Source organism: Ptychodera flava, chromosome 9, assembly GCF_041260155.1.
Source record: "Ptychodera flava strain L36383 chromosome 9, AS_Pfla_20210202, whole genome shotgun sequence".
Classification (NCBI taxonomy): domain Eukaryota; kingdom Metazoa; phylum Hemichordata; class Enteropneusta; family Ptychoderidae; genus Ptychodera; species Ptychodera flava.
In genome coordinates this window covers 13,859,221-13,880,294 of record NC_091936.1, presented here as the reverse complement: position 1 = coordinate 13,880,294, position 21,074 = coordinate 13,859,221, and the positions used below count along the sequence as shown (strand labels likewise).

Sequence of the window (21,074 nt, the reverse complement as noted above, 5' to 3'; positions counted from 1 at the left end):
TCGACGAGATACGTTATGACCAGCAAGAAAGCCGTACATTTATGAATGTTGTCGCAAACGACTTTGATAAATTCTCCGCGAAAAATTTACTTGCAATGCTATGTAATGACTTTAAAAAGACAAACGAAGAAACACTGAAATCATATTAAATACAACATTGTACACTATTCTATCTTTTGAAAAGAGAAGTATCGTGGCTTTATTTTCAACATGTAATGAAATCCGATTCGGTATGTAACTCAATGACGAAAAGTGTATTTAATTCATTTGGGAATACATGGAAAACACAAAGGAAGTTCCAAAATTAAGAAAACTTTAGCCTATATGTTGAATGAATCAGTGCACAAATATTCTTTTAGACACTTGAGTGGATATTTGACAAGAAATTGAAAAGTGAGATCCGTGACGATTAAATGAATAATCTTTTAATGCACTCTAAAAAAGTTAGAAATAATAACGTGCATTAGTCAATAAATCACTTAATTATTGCTACGTGTGTCTTGACTGACTGCTCGTGGGCATGACGAAAGAATACAAAGCCTCAATATTTCATGCCTCCTAAAGTCGGGATCACAGATGGACTGTTCTTGCTAATCTGGTGTGAATTGTCAAGGCTCACAGACAAAAATAAGCCAAGGGGACACAAAGAGCAAAGAATACTTAACTCTAAAACACAAACACTACACCTTAAAATCACTACAAATATATATATTAATGTGTAAATATCGAAAATAACTTTCTTAAATTTAACTATTTTGGGAATCGTGTCATCTAGCTAAATGAAATTCTACAAGACATATTCTTTAAAAAAGCGATAGTTAGGGGTAAATGTTCAGAAGTTGAATAATATACGAACACATAATGTGAATAAATGTGACGTAATGTGACGTGACGAAAGTATAACCGGTGACTCGCACTTTTTATTATAACGCAATCGTCAACATCACTGTTCTATCCATTTGTAGACTCATCATCTTTGAGGGTTAGGTCAAAACAAGGCCCTTTGGACAGGTTTGTTAATCTCTACAGTCAGGCACTAGAAAGTGACACATCTTATCTTACAATTGTAAGAAATGATTAGTGTAAACAATGACAAGGCAGCAACAATATCGTGATTAAAACAGGGACTTAAGCATTCCTGCTAAATTCTCAACGAACAGTAAAAGTGTAGAAAAATGCTATCCTACCGACGTTTAGTAACTTAAGTGGTCAGGATTCTTTGAAACTTAAGGGTATTTTCGTGAAGTGTGTCCAGAGTGCATTTGTGTTTTACCTAAGGTTGGAGTCCAAATCGACGTAACAAGAATTCAAGAAATAAGCCAATTAAATCCCCTGCCTCACCCATACCACAGCGTTTAATACACTGATTTGGCAAATCAGTAACGAAGACAAATTCATCAGTCGAATTCACTGCAATATCTATGGGGCACAGGATTCTCGCTATGTTGTACAGATATTCATAATCTGAATTGTACTTAGCAACCCGATTATTGCCAAAATCACATACGTAGACATTATCTTCTACGTCTACGCTGACACCCTTTGGAAACCAGAGCTCGCCAGGCCTAGCCTTTTCATTTCCAAATTGTGTGACAAAGTCACCGTCTGAATTTAGGACTTGGATTCGGTGATTTTGATTGTCTGACACAATCATTTCATTTCTGCTGTTTACGGCCAAGGAGTATGGTTTTGAGAACTGTCCTGGCTCAGACCCGGTCCCTCCAAAGACTGCCTTGTGTTCTCCATTTAATGAATATTTCCTGAGAAAATCTCCGTTAAAATCTGTAAGAACTACATTGCCATCTAAGGTGAAGGCTATGCCTCGCGGATTGATTTCTTCATTTTGACCAAATGTGTTGATGACTTTGTTTTCTTTATCGCAAACTACTACTCGTCTGTTTGCAATATCTGTGACGTAATAATTACCACCAGGAGACACCGCGACATCCCATGGTATGGTTGGTCTCGGAAATTCATCGAATGTGAAAATTCCAAGTCCTTCACGCTCGTCCCATGGGTCTATTACCAATGTGTTTTCGTCTCGATGGACAATTATCAGTGAATTCTCGTGGTTGAGAGAGAGGCCGGGAGAGAATTTAAGAATCCATGGTTTTGACCAGCTTACATTCCAGAAATTAATGCCATCTTTAAGAAATAAAATCAAAACGGAGAAAGTAATATGTAATTAAACTCTGCAGCACTTATTGTATAGTCAATAGGGCTTTTGGATTTTCACTGAGAAAATAAATTTGAAGGTGTCATTCTCAACTGACAGTTAAAAGCTGACAGTGTTGCGTTAGAAGCCAAAGACTCACTCAGCTAATTTCCGTATGCTTAACTTGTATGAAACAGTGCATCGTCCTTTAAATAACCCAATACTGGTTCAATGACAGATAAGAACAACTTTGATTGAAAAATCTATCTCCTATAGTCACAAACTTTGAGTGAAGAAGAATTTTAAGAATACCAATCAACTATTTCAACTCACCTTCCTCTACTAGATACCCCTGTGGTTCATAATCTTCTTGATGAGTTACTTTCGTGTCTCCACTTGCTTCGATTGGAGCATCTCCTTCTGTCAAGGTTGTTAAATTTACAGAATCATAAAATGTATTTGTTTTTTAAACTTCTACTTAATTATTTCATGAGCATTTACCATAGTGGTTTCGTGCTTCTACGTGATCTCCATTTGTGTGACACAAACTAAGCAACTGTCTGATATTTTTGAAATTACAGAGATAAAACATTAAAGAGAGAAGTTGGCAAGGCATATATACAAAGTAACAATCAAAGAAATGTGACACGATTGGAACTATTTTGGGATAATTGGATCTTCATCTTTTTCAAATTTCTCAAAATGTCGGGTGCCCTATAGCTGAATGTCTCAATATCACAAATTACTTATAAAAAAAGTGTTTAACGCAAAAAGAAAAGAAGATAATTTACATTTGCAGATTTTAAACACATTACATCAGCATCCTATTATCCCAAATTAGTTCCAATCGTGTTATAAGTGACAAATGGTAATGGTGTACGCCTGACTTTGCATTTGAAATTATTTCAAAGGGGTCATTTTGTGGATTTGCTTTTTCGACATTTAGTTTTTGTGTTTTCATGTACATGTACAATGCAGTGACAAAATTATAGAAAAAAGGTTCTCATATTTCTTTCTGGTATAAAAATACTTCTCTTTAAAGCTAACTCAGTACGTATCGCTCAGTTCGTTGTCAGCAGTTTTTTCAAACATAACCTCTTTCGAAGAGAAAGCAGCATCTGTATCTACCATATTACAGAGCTATCGTTTGAGCCACGCCAATTCTTTCGTTAAACATTATCCAGTAAAAACTTCAACTAATCGCCTTTTTATTCACAAAGATCTGAGCATTGAATAAAGAAAGACAAAAACTTTTTCATATGCAGCACGTCGAATGTTGATTTTACAAAGTTTGGAAAGGAAATATTTTAGAGGAGTTATATAAATATAAATTTTCAAATTATCGCTCGATGGTACTATTGTCACACATGTTTTTGGATTATTAAACCAGTCTAAACTGTAATTGAATTTGTTACTTACGATTGGGGACAGGTGTTATCTCTTCCTCTGCATCCTTCACATTCTCAGAGGATTCGGTGATGTTTGGCACAGCTCCTAATGATGTTGCTGCTGTATATGTAAAACGTGTGTCATTAACTTCTATGGAAATCAGAAAAAGATCGTCAGGGATATTTTCTGAAAAACGTGTTGACTTTTCAATTTCGGTCGTTTCATTTTATTACAGGTCATTCATTAGCTACAGAAATCAAACGTCACGGCGTAGGTTGCTTTGTTATTTATCAAATCTGGGTCATATTTTTAAGTTTGTGGTATTGTATTATGCTAAGTCTTAAAGGGACAAAGTCGGCCATTTTTCATGAATTATGTTTGATATGAGATACTAATATTGTTTGACATGTTGCAAGTTACTGAATGAATGGGTGACCATGCATACATTCGACTCTGGTTTCAGACAAATTATATGAAACCATCGCCAAAATGAATTAATGGTCATGACCATTAATTCATATTTGCGATGGTTTCATTTATCGTGTCTAAAACTGAGGTGGAATATATGCATGGTCACCCATTCATGTCAAACAATATTAGTATCTCGTATCAAAAGAAATTCATGAAAAATGGCCGACTTTGTGCCTTTAATGGACAACAACATGCAAAACACTACATATTACGTTTTCATAGTTAACTGTTACCTGAGGATGAAGACTGGGGAACAGCTTGAGGTTCATTGAAAGCATAGGTGTCATATCGTAATGTCAACCGGGGAGCTGCTGTCGCCGCTTGCTTTTCTCTTTCGAGGATGACAAGTTTCCTTTCAAGGGTGTTAATTCGTGATTTCAGGATCCTGTTTTCTGTTCTGAGTACATATGTCTCCCCTATCGTGTTTGGTGATGCTGTTTCGACACATTCTGCCCCTATTAATGTTGCACAGACTCCTACTCTCGGCATGGCTGCTTTCTTCTTCTTGTATGGTGGTCGTATGACTGCAAGGTCGTCAACTGGATCACGTGACATTGTTTCGTCGACCCCATCGAATAGAGTGTCTGTCAGCTCATCATGCATGCTATGTCGACGGTGGTGATCATCAAATCTGTTTCCTTGGAGGGCAAATTGCAAGAAAATCAATATATCCTAATTCATGTTGTCAAAGACAAAGAATTTTTATTATTTAGTAGAAAAAAATTACATGGGTCACTTTGGACTGGTAGGCCATAACAATAGGAAAACAAACTTAGATAATCGAAGCCTTCATGTTTACGAAATGATCAACAAATAGATTAGCCGATATACCTTCTTTCAAGCGTAACTCTTCTTTGCACTGAAGATACTCTTCTGGGTCAATGATGGTTTTCACTGTCAAGTATCGAGCACCGACTTCGGCTAGCACGTCATCTGTCAGGATGCTCCTTTCCACCAATTGTCCGAGGCGTTTGCTTTGATATTCTGACCAAAGATGCTCCAATGCTTTGAGTGTCCTGAAGGCCATGATGTAAGTGATAGAACCTGGCCGTATTGTCAATATGTATATACCCGGAAGACTTCCAAGCAGCTTTTCCAGGAGAGTTGTCTTCCATGAAGGCAAATTGTAGAATGCAAGTGCAACGCGAGTCAACGTTCTGCCAGCCGCGGGAATGCAATTGCCGATCAACACTTTGACTTCCAATGAACCTGAAAAATGCCAAAAATATCACACAACTTATAAACTGGAGTTAGATTAGTCGGACAGCTAGGAGATTATGTTTCTAACTCAAAATGGTCGAAGGCCGGGCAAGCCTGGTGTTTTGCCACACTCAATAGATTTTATCTCATACCTGGTTATATTAATGCCATTGCTTCTGATTCAAAGGTCAAAAAGTCACACGAACATCATCGCACAACAGCAGATTTTGGGCCGTTCGCCTACTACAAACGATTATAAATGATGCTTGGGTATGCATCATAAATGCGGCTAATATCAGTAAATTTATTATTCCATGCTATCGGCGGCATATGGGAAAGGCACTATAAGCGGCAGCTTCTCATATGCTGTAGAGGACTGTTCACCGTTCACAATCACTGAGTCAATGCAATTCCCCAATTCTTCATTTCAAAAATATGTACCTAGCAAACAACTGTCAAATAATTATGAGAAATACAAGTGCAAGGTATGCGTCACCTCTGCAAAACTTAACGTGTGATTGTATTACTGCATTAATTACCTAATTATATAGCATCTGAGCAATGTGATGTGATGAAAATGTGTCCAGATGAGAGAATAGTCGTCGGTGTATGTACTGTGCAGTGAGGTTATGGTATTATGACAAACAAATTGGTTTTAGAAATGTTCTTGAATACAAAATGATACATTTCCGAGATATTTTCGAGCTCAGGCTTCGATTGAAAGTTACATCTAGGATATGGGAGTAAAATTGGAATACCTTGTTCGCGTTGAACATCTGGGAACTCTTTCACAAACACCCAATCTTCGAGATTTATGCAAGGCGACAAAGAGCCATCTGCCAGATACTGCGAACTCCGTTCTTCAACACTCAACGATTCATCTGTGATATGAACAAAAAGACAAGCTAAAATATACAAGTGTTCTGAGGTGATATAAGATAAAATGTGTCTCCTGTGTGTCTGTGATATTATCTGCCATCGTGTTGCAGCTGAAGTGGATATATTTGGCGCACCAACTTTGGTATTCATGTACACTGAGCAGTTTGCTGTATGCCTTGGCGTTCACCTCAACAAGAGTCTGTTTTAATGTCTGAAAACTGATGATAAGGAATTCACGAAACTCAGCAGTAAATATGCATACACTGGAACAAACATTGTTGACTTGCAACTAGTTCATGGGAGAGTTATAAAAGGAGGAATAAAATGTTGATCAACTAATTGTACATATAATTTTAAATACAAAGAGATAAGTAGGCAACAAAATGACTGCAACAGATCATGTTTTACACTCTACTTTTTATGATTTTTGATCAAAAAATGTGCTTCAAAACAACTCACTTAAGGTGGAGCTAACGGTACTAACACAGTTTTTTTAAAGGAATATTCTCATCAAAGAAGACAACGAACGTTCCCCCTCTCTACAAGATATTTTCAAAAGGCAGAGAATCTAAAGTTTAGAATGGTAGCAATAGTTTACTCGAAGAATGAAGGGGTATGTATTTGGGGTAAAAAACCTCGATTTTGGTATTTATAATTAAAATTAATTTAACCCAAAAAAACTTGATACTATTTTCTGAAATGTAATATTTCACTTAAAACAAGAGTATACGTTAAACAAAAACGAATATTTTATTTTGCATAATCTATCCTCATTCTAAAATTGCAGGGGTGCATAAATTTGCATAAATTTAAAAACTTATTTGTCACGTAACTAATGACTGCTCAATCAACTAAAAGGTGAACTAAACCAATATTTTGATCTTGGGTTAATGAATTACTTAACATTGAAACAATATTTGCAAAAAAAGTGATTTTGGACAATCTACGTCGTGTTTTCATGCAGCGCCCCCTTTAACAGCTTCGAAATTTGGTACACTGGTTCCATAACCTACTTGAGATGTGTGCAAATTATGGTGAAATCTGTCATGTAATATTTTACGAATTTTTTGTGATTTTCAGCCCAGATATCACATCTTCAAACTATTCGTCTGATGTTTAAGCTTGTAAACTATATGGGATTTACAGTATCATCGACTCGATTTTTTTAAGTGGACACGTAGGGCGTGACATTGCATCTTGGCATTCTGCTGTTACAGTAGTGAAATTATCTAGAAGGCGGGCAAGATGCTACACCTCACTATTTAATTTGGTTTCTGCATCATTTTTCTGAACGGGTTGACCTTTGCTTGCACAGCATGCCTTATTTAACGTGCGTCAGTTAACATGGTCGATACCTGATTCCCGTCGAACATCCGAGGGGTCTTTCAAGAACAACCAATCATCGAGGCTTTTAAATGATGACGAAAAAACACTCGGACACTGCGTATGTCGTTCTTCAACGCTCAACGTCCCATCTTCGACTAGGACAAAGAATGAAAAATTTACAATTATTGGATTATACCGTACAAAGCAAAGTTTTATAAGGTGGACCTCTCCTCCCGTCCATTCTGCATGTCATATAACTCGATATTTTAACATGTTAAACAGCTGTATATTTTAGCTGAATGCCGTATGTAAACGAAGGAACTAGTAGGATATATATGTGAGCAATCGACGGCCATGAAAACGATTGGATGAAAGTTAAATCAAATGACCTTCATCTCCAATTGACAGTACTGCCAGTTTTGACACGATCGAAAGCCACCTGATTTAGTTTTTTTCTTTCTCTAGGTAAAGTGGCCTAACAGATACGGCTAGTTTTCAATCGGATTCGAACCCACAACATACGGCATCAGTCGCCTAGCTGAAAGGCCACAAATCGAAAGGCTGTATTATCTCCTAGCAAGCAGGCGGCGAAAGCGGGAGAAGCAAAGGTACCTTACCTTCCTCCATGTGGGGTTTGTCTGAGAGTGTTCGTGTGCGAGTTCGTGGATTGAGTGCCACAATGTCCGCCTTTACCATTGATATAAAATCGTCATTCGTCTTTTTCTGGACTTCAACTTCTTTCAACAGGGTTTTTCTGACTTTCTTCGCCTTGTTTATGCATTTAGTGTGTTTCTTTATGGCATATATTAGTTTTTCGGGCAATTCTGTCAGTTTGCAGTTAATGTCGGGCGTGAATTCAAGGTTGTCTTCTTCTTTGATAAATTGACGTTGGCTTTTGCCTACAAAGAGCACTGGAATGGCCAATGCCATTGCAGTACGTGACACTCCGAGAGAATCGAGCGAATGAGAAGGAAAGAGTACGAGGTTTGATTCCCGAAGTGCATCCTCTAACCCGTAATCATAGTCGTACGTGACGATTTTAAAATGACTGCAATTTGGAGCAAATTTCGCCTTAAATGATTCATTATTATCTGAAGACACACCAAAGATAATCCACCTCGGTGGGTTGTGGAATACTTTACAGAGTTCCTCTGCTGCCGTTTCCATCGCAGCGGCAATGTCTTTCAGAAGATGAAAGTTATCTGCCAGTTGATGCGGTTCAACTGGGGATACTATACGAAACTCTCCCTTGTTGTCTTTATATGGTTTACGTACCCCTGAATGTTTCACAACTCCTTTTGGTAACGGCGGTAAGTGGAACTGGATTTGAGTGGTTGCATGAGCATCAACACAGCAATAAGTGGTCGGTTCGGCTGAAACGATAACTTCCGCCTGCTTTACTTCCTCTTTCAATTGCGTTCGACGATGGGAGACTACATTTTCATCGGTCTGCATTAAACGGCAGTCAACCATCTCTGGGTCCACGGTATTAATAAGGTAGAACGCTGCTTGACGGAAAATTTTATTTCGTATGTCCAAAGCAGCATCCGAAGTTGTCATTTCAAAACCTATTACGATCTTAACATCATGAAGATCTGATAAGCTTTCGTAGTACGCCTTATGGCCCATCAACCATCCTATAGTAGGTTTGTCAAATTGCAATACTCCCGGTGGAGTGGGTAATATTAATTCAACGCCAAGCCTTCCAGCTTCCTCATATGCTCGATCGTCGGCATATAAAACCGTGCTATAAACATTCTTCCTGATACCCTCTGTCAGAAACAGCAGCAGTCGAATAATTGCAGAAGCATTGCCTTGGAGAGGGTATCTCCACTTATCGTTGACAATCAGAACCGACGGACATCGGTCGTTTGCTGCATGCAAAGGCTGCACCTGATAAAATATAAATCTCTAGACATGGTAGAATGCACCTAGGGCACAGATTTACGAACCTTCTACTTTGTACAATACTTCGCTGGCAAGTCGTTTGTTTTTTAAGCAATTAACATGTGAAGTATTTGAAGTTTTTTTCGTGTAAATCAAAAATTAAATTTCCCCCAAAGAATAAGGATAGCGGCCATTTTGATTTGTAATCATCGGTAAATTCTGTGTGAGGTAAGGAGCATAATTAATTGGGAGCGGGAGCGGAAGAGAAAGCAGTTGGTCAGTTTTCGTTGCCGCCCAAACAACATCAGCTGAGATATTCAGAGCTCCTCTGCTGGCAAGTTGGAGTCCAAGAGATGACAGGCACAACCTATCACATGAGCCCCTTCTGGCATAGTGTATGTGTGTCTATCTATCTATCTATCTATCTATCTATCTATCTATCTATCTATCTATCTATCTATCTATCTATCTATCTATCTATCTATCTATCTATCTATCTATCTATCTATCTATCTATCTATCTGGCTAGCTAGCTAACATATATATAAGTGTGTGTGTGGCATTAGTCACTAATTTTCAATATATATATTCTTGAAAAGAGTAAGGTGATTTAATGATTTAAAGTGCACATGAGTACAAGATATTTGATCTTTGAATTTTACCCAACGGTGTCACTTCGCTATAAATAGGAGACTAGAGGGAAATATGACATCAAATCAATTCCAGCAATCATTATCATTCAAGGCAAGTCAATCACCAGGTCCAAGAAACAATACGAACAAAACCCGAAACAAAACAAATAAGACTGACAAAATCAATAGTTCTATATCTAACTACTAGTTAAGTGTTGGTACCAGGTGTCCAGAATTGGTATAAAGCGTCCACTGCTAGGATACTACACACGTCAAGGTTGAACTAAAGATGCAAAGTAATTGAGCGATAATTCAGCTAGTTGCCAAATTACTGTTGTAAGTCATAGCCAGGAATACCGACTCTCATCATCTGAATGACAGATTTTGTCATATTTTGATATAGATCTCCATATCTACCGTAGAGTAAAATATTCGCCGACCAGCGGGAGATACAATACTTGTTAAAAGGCAGAAGATAAAAACTGCAACAATTTAAAACAAATACAGTAAAATACTGACCGACCAGCGGGAAATGAAACACTTGCAAATCGCAGAGACTAAAAACACACAGACGTTTCGGGTGCAACCCTTCGTCAGTACGAAAACTCGCTAGAGAAACGTGGAGACACAAGAAATTAAAACAGCTAATCATACAAAAGAACGATCAAACGCATTAAAATATGTATCCATTCCCGCTGGTGCCAGAGTGCCAAGTTTAAAATGTGTGGCCTGTTCGAGTTTATGGCGGGTAAAGTCGGTGGTGGAAATAATAGCAGCCACTACCATGTCAAACCGACCGCGGTTGGGTGGTGTACAGAAATGTTTAGCCACAGGGTGTGCAAGCTTGTTGTCGGTCACGGTGTGGAAGTAGCTCTGCCTGACAGGGCTGTGTGTTACCGGGGTTGTAGTATACGACCTCCCACAAGTGGGAGGCCGTATATCGTTTAATTACACCTCACTCATTCAGCGTGCACTGCCATTGGTTTAAACACGACTCACGTGACATGTAAAAAGAACGGGATTATGCCCTCTGCGAACTTGATGATGCCCTCTGCATTCGATATTACATGGATGACGTCATTTTACTTACTGCGCATCCTTCCCGCGCTTAACAAATTGTCGTTCGCTTGTACTTGCTACTATCGCTGCGAAACGTCATGCAGAGCTGTCACCGGCACAGTTTGACGATATTTTGATGCAAGTAAACAGCAAACGAACGAAAATGGCAACAAGGAATGCAATTTCTGTGTTCAGCGACTATGCAAGCAACAAATTTGGATACGCCTCCGAGGAGATCGGCAAACTTTCAGCGGCAACCCTGGACTCAGGTGCAGCCAACAGAGCTATTCATCGAAAAAGCTATTCCGGAAGCAATTTTTTAGGGAAGGGGAAATTTTAATTTTGCTAGGGCAGGGGACATATTTTTAGGTGGCAGGGGAGCAAATTTTAGTTTTTTTGTCGGGCAGGGCAGATATTGGTTGATTGTCTTGGGGACAGGGCTTAGCGAAAAACGAGGAGAGGGGAAGCTACTTTTAAAACGGGGACAGGGGAATTTCAGCCATGGTGTTTCCGGGGATGGGGACACAGTGCAAGTACTTATACCTTTTAAAGGTTACCCAGACTACTTAGACTATCGATTGATCCCACATATCACTCTATGTACTGCGAGATGGAAACCAAATACAAGGCCACTGCAGTATGTGTCTGCATGGGAATGTTAATTTTCAGGGGAAATTTTTTCTCAGGGCAGGGGAAAATCGACAGTTTTTTTTTCATCACAGGGTAGGGTAGCTTCATGTCTGCAGGGGAAATGGAATTACAAAATTTTGAGGGGAATTATTTCCACGGCAGGGGAAATCAGCAAGTTTTTTTCGCCACAGGGCAGGGGAGCTCCAAACATTCACAGTGGGGAGGGGAAACAGGCAAAAATATGTGGGGAGCGGGGAAAAATGAAGTTTGAGTGCGGCAGGGTAAGTCGAAAAATTTTCAGTGGGAGGGCAAATTATGAACAGCTAATTAATTACCCTCTTGACTAAAATTAGTCAGTTCATATTACTTGTCATGTACAATATATCTTATCATAGTAAGGACCCCTTTAAAGTGCATTGTTCGTTGGCTGCACCTGTGGACTCGGCACTGACAAGTTACGCTGAGGTCCGGACTTAGAAAGAGAAAGGCGAACTGTACTCGAAGAAGTCTTTGTGTTTTTGTGTCTTTGCATGTTGCTTGTTCGGTGAAATAAAAATTTATTACACCTCACTCATTCAGCGCGCACTATTATTGGTTAAACACGACTCACGTGACATGTAAAAGAACGTGATGATGCCCTCTGCGTCCGTGATGATGCCGATGATGTGAACTGTACTCGAAGAAGTCTTTGTATTGTTTTTTTGTGTCTTTGCATGTTTGCTTGTTCGGTGTAATAAAAATAATAACACATGAGAGCTAGGGCAATATCACGATTTTTTGCCTGCCTCGGGCTGGTGGTCATGATCGAAATACTGATGATGCCCTCGCCTACGGCTCGGCATAGAGAAACATAGATAGAGTCGCAACGGGTATTGTTTAAGGCGTGAAGCGGTTACGTAACCCATCCATGTTCGCCTCGCTCAGGTTGCTCTCGCCTCTCTTTTCCGAAGAGTGCCGACCATGGAGGATACCGCGACATTGGCACTATAGGCATTATCGGATAATATTATCTAAGTTATCTAAGTTAGAGTCTAATATTAGACGAGTGGGGAAGGGGCAGATGCCCGACATGCTGTTTTATCGGATAATATCCGATAAAATCGATAATATCGTCTAAAATCTAAGTTAGAGTCTAATATTAGACGAGTGAGGAAGAGGCAGATGCCCGACATGCTGTTTTATCGGATAATATCCGATAAAATCGATAATATCGTCTAAAATCTAAGTTAGAGTCTAATATTAGACGAGTGGGGAAGGGGCAGATGCCAGACATGCTCTTTTATTGGATAATATATTGGCCACTTCACTACCTGTCTAACATTAGACTCTAACTTAGATTTTAGACGATATTATCGATTTTATCCGATAATATCCGATAAAATCGATAATATCGTCTAAAATCTAAGTTAGAGTCTAATATTAGACTAGTGGGGAAGGGGCAGATGCCCGACATGCTGTTTTATCGGATAATATCCGATAAAATCGATAATATCGTCTAAAATCTAAGTTAGAGTCTAATAATAGACTAGTGGGGAAGGAGCAGGTGCCCCAGATGCTGTTTTATCGGATAATATCCGATAAAATCGATAGTATCGTCTAAAATCTAAGTTAAAGTCTATATTAGACGAAGGGGCAGATGCCCGACATGCTGTTTTATCGGATAATATCCGATAAAATCGATAATATCGTCTAAAATCTAAGTTAGAGTCTAATATTAGACAAAGGGGCAGATGCCCGACATGCTGTTTTATCGGATAATATCCGATAAAATCGATAATATCGTCTAAAATCTAAGTTAGAGTCTAATATTAGAAGCAGATGGGTTGAAAATTCTAAAAATGCTGTTGTATCGGATAAAATCGATAATATTATCCCTGTTAGATCACTTTGGTCTCATATTCCTGGAACTCTCTGACTTAGAAAATTTAGACGATATTATCCGATAATAAAGAAAAAGCCTATGTCGCGCCTTCATGCGACCATGAATCCTTCGGTAGTTTTCGGATTTTCGCCAATTGTTAAGCGAAAGTATGTTCGGCAAAGTTTGTGTTGTTGTTGTCGTGTGGTGCTGAGCAGAATTGACATGCTGGCGAAAACGGGAGTGTTTTGAGCTTCAGGAAAATGAGTTTTACCGTTTTAAAAATTCCTCTAATATATTTATGAATAGATAATGAGTGTGTTTAAACCAAATTTGAAAGTCTTTTATCGATACTGTCTGGTTTTACTCAATGGTTTACGGTCAGTCGTACCCTTTTTGACACGTGCGTAAAGGAAGGACATGTTTATGAAACTGCTGGCGTGTTATGTTTTGATTGGCGTGAAGCAGTGTTTCTGGCCTGAGAGCTCACAAAGTAACTATGGTTGCTACGCGACTGGCAGTACGATGCCATCTCGTCGTATTTTTCGCATAATCTCGTGTAGTCATCAACCACAAACAAAGCCTCCAAAAGTTTAACACCTTTGGAGCTCATTTTAATATGAAAAGCCAATACTCTAACGAGACGACCACGGAACAAAAGGCATGTTCAATGTTACTCTGTGGGCTCGGGCATAATCAATATTTCGATCATGACCACCATCCCTTGGGCAGGCAATAAATCGTGATATTGCCCTCGCTCTCATGTGTTATTATTTAAATCTGTGTTTATTGCGTTTGATCGTTCTGTTGTATGATAACATTACACGGTCTCCCACCAGTGGAAGGCCGTATAACGCCGGTAACACACAGCCCTGCCACGCAGAGCTAGGTGCGAAGGTGTTCAGCAAAGCGATCGCCTAAGTGACGCTTTGTTTCGCTAATATATAACATGCTGCAGAGGTTGTATTTGATGCAGTAAACGATATTAGCCGACCTGCATGGGAACACGCCGGAAACATTGCATGATTACCAAACTCATGTCACGCTTCAGTCAACGAACAAACCAAATTGAATTTTGAATGAAGACAATTGAAATCAGGCTATTTTTTGAGTTTGCATTGTTGAGATGGTCTTGTTAATACGTATGTGGGCCAATTTTTAAATGGGGAAATTGTTGGTCACTTATACAAAATGGACAATTGGTGACCATCGCTGTGACGATGGCACATTGTGGCCATCCACCCAACAAACAACCGCATTTTACCAAAATTCAATTATTCTTTTCTAAATTGAATGCGACCAGGAGGAACTGCAAGTATGTTTGTCTCAGGCAGCCTAAAGGGTTTCATTATACAGAGGAAGACATTATCAGTATGCTTGATTTCCTCATCGACAACATACTTTGTTAAATTTGGAGGACACATTTTCCAACAGTGTATAGGAATTCCTATGGGTGCTAACTGTGCTCCCTTGCTTCCTGACTTGTTTCTGTACTCTTACGAACGGCAGAACTTATACATAGCAGAAGGTCTCTGCAGCTAGAACGTTTAACCTTACGTTCAGATAAATAGAGGATGTGATTTTAATGAATAACTCAAGGTTCAGTAACTATCTCGCTATGATTTATCCTGCAGAATTCGAGAAAGTTTTTTCGACTGTCTATGATTAAAGAAACTACAGAAACGGTCTCTTCTGCTTTATATCTCGATATTTTCCTTGAATTTGACTCCAATGGTTCCATGGCCATATGACAAGAGAGATGATTTCAACTTTACTATCATAAATTTCCCACACCTCATCAGTAATATTCCATTCTAACCAGCTTATGGGGTATACATTTCCCAGCTTATCCGATATGCAAGAGCATGCAGTTCAATATGATTGATTTTGTAGAGAGACATAAACTTTAAATCAAGGTTACACCAGAGAAACACTTGTCTCTAAGTTTACATTCAAACGCTTTTTTGGCAGGTATCACAAGTTGGTAGCTAAGTATAACGTCTCTCTTCGACAAATGATCGTTGATGGCATCAGTGACATTGGTTTTTTGGTCCCATATATGCATAATGTATATATGCAAATGGGAGGTATTCGTATAAGATAGGAAAATCGTTGTCTGTATGTATGTATGTATGTATGTATGTATGTATGTATGTATGTATGTATGTATGTATGTATGTATGTATGTATGTATGTATGTATGTATGTATGTATGTATGTATGTATGTATGTATGTATGTATGTATGTATGTATGTATGTATGTATGTATGTATGTATGTATGTATGTATGTATGTATGTAGGTATGTCCGTCCACATCAAAAACTCCTAAACCGTAGCACCTACTGTCTTCGTATTTGGTGTACAGGTGCACCTAGGGGTGGAGATATGAATTTATTCAAATGAACATGTCAGTGCCAAAAATATGGAAATGAGGAGGAAAAGGAAAAAATCCTGTAAATGGCTAAAACTCAGTAAGCATTGGTCAGATCTAGCTGAAACTTAGTATGCAGATTTTTTTAGGTATTCTTAATTATGTGTGCAAAAATTGGGGTGAAATTTGCATGTTTGTATTTTAGGGTATTTTTCCGTTGTTAGTAAAAAAATCTTGTTCTCTGAAATCACTCGTCTGATTGCTCTGAAAGTTAATATTCATGTTCCTCTGGATGACCTCAGTCATGCTTGTACAAATTGTATTGATATTGTCATATTTGTAATTCTGGGACAATTTTTCCAATTTCTGATGAAGAAAAAATGTATCCAAAAACTACTGATTTGATAGCTTTAATATTTGGTAAACAGGTATCTAAGATTAATGACGATATAATGTAGTGAAGTTATGTTGAAACTGGAATTTTTTTATTTTGGGGGCAATATTTGCCTTTTTTTGGTCAAAAAATTTTTCTCCTGAAACTACTGATCTGGTAGCTTTTATGTCTAGTGTACAGGTTCCTAGGGTTTATGTCAATAAGATATATTGGAAGTAGGATGAAATATGCAATTTTTTATTTTGGGGGCAATATTTCTCATTTTTGGTCAAAAAATTTGTTTCTCAAAATTTACCAGTCTTATTGCTTTGATATTTAGTAAACTGTTTCTTAGGGTTTTTGATATATTGAAATTAGGTTGAAATCCGGAATTCAGAATTTTTGGGGCAACTTTGCGAAACTGTCAATTTTACTGGGATATCTTTCATTTTGTATTTTTAAGATTTTTTGGGGTAATTTTATACCTACTGGAACTAAGAGTATATAATGTGGTGATTTAGTAAGCATTTGATATGGTAAACTGTGTTTCTTGTATTTTATTTGGTGTTAAAACATAGCTGAGGTGATATTAGCAAGTTTGGTTTCCAACAAATATATTCAAAAATTTTTTCGATGTTTAAGAGTGAGGGAGAGGTGGGGGTTCCTGGCAGATTTTGAAAAAAATTCCAAACAAATGTCAATAAAAAAATCAGTCAGAGAAGGTTTGACAAAAAGAAAAGGTTGGAGAGTGGGGAAAAAAAGAATGTACAATGGATCGGATAAAAAAGATAATGTACCTCATCAATCTTCCAGACACCTATTCTTTATCAAATGGTCCCCCTATGTATTTGTGCTCGCAATTGACCATGCAGTGTATTTTAGTTTAAGATGTCAAGTTAGGATTTGAAAGGAAAAGTCAAGGTCACCACAGGTTAAATTTCTTAACTTTATCTCTTGTGTCATCATCCTTGTGTAATTGGTTAAGTTTGTAAGATGCACCAGCTGTTCCGGAAGAAAACAATGTTTACTTTTCCCTGTAGGGTTTCTGAGTGTAATGATTGTATGTTGAAATCTCGCCATGTATCTGGTGTATGGGCAGAATGTAAACATTGGTTGCATGTTATATATTTCAGTCTATGTCAAATATTGTAAATGAAAAATCAAGAACAGTTTGCTGTGTGCTTGTAAAAGGTAACATGTTTGTCAATACATAAACTGACATGCAGATTGATTGTCTTAAAAATTATCACAGAAGTAGAAAAGGAAAAGAAACTAATCAAATTGCTGTAACATATTCACCCTCAGTGCCTGTAGACCTAGTCTACAGTATACTTAACTATTTTATCATCACATTCAGCTCTTTGTTATATCTTTATCACTCTCCTTGGGCCAAGACACACAAGGGGGCTAATGTCATCACTCTGTGCCACTCTGTGTATGTCAGTCTGTCTGTATGTGTGTCCATGTTTCATACAATTGTAATACTTGTCAACCATAAATGTAATAAAATTATAATAAGCGTCATGGGTTGAGAAGGAACAATTTCGATATTTGCTGAGATCCTTTCGCCTTTCGGCACTGGAGAGGAGTTTGGTGATCACTTCAAACGTTTTGGAAAAAACAGGGTCATCAAAGACTATGGCGTTGTTTTTCTCTTTTCACTAATCTACTCGTAAAAATATGAGTAATTAGAATTCTTACTTCCTCATTGTATATGATGTTATGTTGATCTTCCAAACTTAACAATGAAGTACTAATAGAAATGGATATCCCCTTACAATGGAACATCAAGTATCATGGACACGATTGGAACTAATTTGGGATGATTGTAATAGTTCAAACTTTTTAAAAACGTCCAGGTGCCCTATAGCTAAAAGTTGCAATATTTCAAATTATCCATAAAAACAAGTGCATTGCAAAAATCAGAAAAGTAGATGACCATACATTTGCTAATTAACCAAATAAATACACTATCAAATTATCCCTAATTAGTTCCAATAGTGTTTACAGAGGTAAAGCCCGCTGGATACTGTACGAACACATGAAAAGAATGCATGTAGCACATAAAAATGCCACGAAATCAGAAGTGAAATAGTGTAACCGTTTCTGTTCAAGAATCAAGTCAAGGATTAAATTTTTGGTTTGATATCGTTATACAAATGTGGGCTTATTCCAATGGAAGCAATGCCTTTTAGTACAATTGCAAAATGTTTTCAGGCGACCTACCTTTTTTGGCATTGTCGTGGATTTGCGAAAACGACAGTAGGGGAACTTCTTGCACCCAATTGGAACTCGAATTCTGTGAGAGAAGGATTACAAATTACCTTTGAATATATATGTTGCGAGATCTCAAAAGGTAAATTTAACTTCCTTGAATAAATTGCTTTAACATCTACTTTCAACAAGTTTACAAATTCGGTTGCCAACAACCAGCAAAATCTTCATTTGATGAAGGTAGCTAGATTAGGAAGACCAATGAAGTGATTTTTACCTGTAGCAGTGTAGGGCAAGAAGAAGAAAACGATTTCATACTACTGCTCTCCCGAGTATCGGGATGACATGCTTTTAGAACAATAGGTATAATCGATGGATTCTCACAGTGAAACTTACATTGTAGTTATCTGCGATGATACAAAGTGATGCGTAAAATAATGTACTCTGGTACGTTTTTGACGCTGAGGATACTTTAAACATTTCTACAAATTATTAGCTCACGTGTTTACGCACGTGAGCTAATGTCTGTCTGTCCGTGTCTGTCTATCTGTCTGTCTGTTAACACGATAACTCAAAATCGCGTGAACGGATTCAAGTCAGATTTGGTAGACAGGTAGTATACTAATTGCAAGAACTGATTACTGTGGCTTGCATATTAATAAAGTTATGAAACATTATTTGTGTTCATATAATGGTTTCCTATGGAGACATCATTGAGAGTGTCGACATATATCAAGAAATATGGCACAAAATTTCATAAAACTTTTCACACACAGATGACAATCTCAGAACATTATGATGATACTGTGGGTGTCATGTCAATTATCTGCTCATTTTCATATTTAATGAACTTTTGTAATTAGTGATATAACTGTGAAGATTCCTATGCCAAATATTATGATACCTGCAACAAATATTTATCTTGTATATCTCATTGTGCTGAGAAGCGTTGGGCAGTGTCAAGTTAATAAATATATCATTTGCATATTTAATGAATTTTTGTTATTAGTCATATAACTCCAAAATATCTGCACCATATTTGATGATATCTGCTGCAGATACTATCTGACTGTGTTGTGAAGCACTAAGTAGTCTGAAGTTACTTAAGAGTTCATTTGCATATTTAATGAACTTTGTAATTGGTGATATTCTTCCGAAATTGCAGCATTAAATTTGATGAAACGCGGTACAGGTATTTATCTGATAGATATCTAATTGTACAATGAAGGATTGAGCAGAGTCAAGTTAGTAGACAGCTCGTTTTCATTTTAAATGAAGTTTTGTAATTAGTGATTTAACTCCGAAGGTACTGTGCTAAAGTTGATGAAACCTGCTACATATAATGATATAACAGATATCTGATTGTTCTGTTAAGCATACTATACTATGTAATGAACCTGTTGCAAACCTGGTGAGCACATTCGGTTCAAATCTGGTTGTAAAAATATTCTACTTGATTTTTGAATTTTTTTCAAAGTTCATCTGTAGCTTATGGTCGACCTCTCTACCATAAAGAAAATCTACTGATGTCATAAACGACCCCCTTCAATCGCTGATTGCACCATTATGTAGTTACTCTAAAAAAATTCCCGTAATCTGACATTTATATCATCCTAAAGTTGTGCACAAAATATCCTGAAATGCCCTTGGTGACTATACCTACAACTATCATCCTCACTAAAGGAGGCTTGCTTCAAAAGAGATGAGAGTTTGCCTTTGCATTTGTGATGTGGGACGGTTGTATATAATGTCGAAAAATCGAATTTGCAGATTGAAATGCCAAAGCCTTTGTTCGTTTGCAAAAATAAACTTTGTCTCAATAGCGAACCAGTTCAGATCGAAACTTTGATAAAATTATGACCAAATAGCTTTGACAAGCGTTTGGTTGTATACTTACTCGCATGGATGTTAGGAATTGAGTGTAGTTGGGATAATATCTGGTATTGGATGTCCAAAACATTAAAAAGTGATAAGCATTATTAAATGTTTGCTCCCTAGATAAGGTCGAAAAAGAGTATTTTGTGTTACTCAAATCTGAATTAAATCTGCTTGCAGACAATACGGTGATGACGTCACGGTAATATAAATGATGTAATTTGAAGATTTGTCTGCAGGCGTAACAGTATACCTACCATGCAGTACACCCAAGCATTCAAAAGCGGAAGGGTCGTCAAAGGCAGATGAAGTGTTGTTGGAAACGCGTGAACAGCGAAGATGTTAAAAAGCGTACACGCTCAAGGGTTTTTATTTAAATTTGTTTCAGACTATGCGTAGCCAGTCTGAAAATTAAGCAGCTCTGTATTTGAGTGCACATAACTGGTTTGCCCTGTTCTCATTTTAGGTATATGTTCAATGGCTAGTCACGTGAGCATATGAATGTTTAAAAATGTGAGGCTGCTGCAGTTGTCAAATGCGAATTTTTATATGTAGGTAGGAAAGTTGTCAAATGCGACCTCTAGTTTGAAATTAAAGTTTCTTTTCTTGTCGAACGCGAAGTGATGTAACATGCAAAATGGAAGGTCTTATGTTGTCAAATGGTACATTTCGGCTGTGCACAAACTACCTTCTTCAGGGTTACCACAATGGATGACACAAATGAAAACAACAGAATAGGTAAAGCGATAAGGA

General features: G+C 37.7%; 1 protein-coding gene across 1 annotated transcript; it reads right to left on the bottom strand.

Moving 5' to 3' along the window:
- Positions 1-1,240: 1,240 nt before the first annotated feature.
- On the bottom strand, positions 1,241-18,526 carry LOC139139595 (uncharacterized). Its single transcript, XM_070708481.1, has 9 exons — positions 18,459-18,526; positions 8,038-9,313; positions 7,450-7,575; positions 5,974-6,096; positions 4,847-5,224; positions 4,249-4,653; positions 3,575-3,664; positions 2,489-2,575; positions 1,241-2,145 (listed from the first exon to the last, which is right to left on the bottom strand). The coding sequence occupies exons 1-9, from the start codon at positions 18,468-18,470 to the stop codon at positions 1,274-1,276; spliced, it is 3,369 nt and encodes a 1,122-aa protein (XP_070564582.1). The 5' UTR covers positions 18,471-18,526; the 3' UTR covers positions 1,241-1,273.
- Between the last annotated feature and the right edge of the window lie 2,548 nt (positions 18,527-21,074).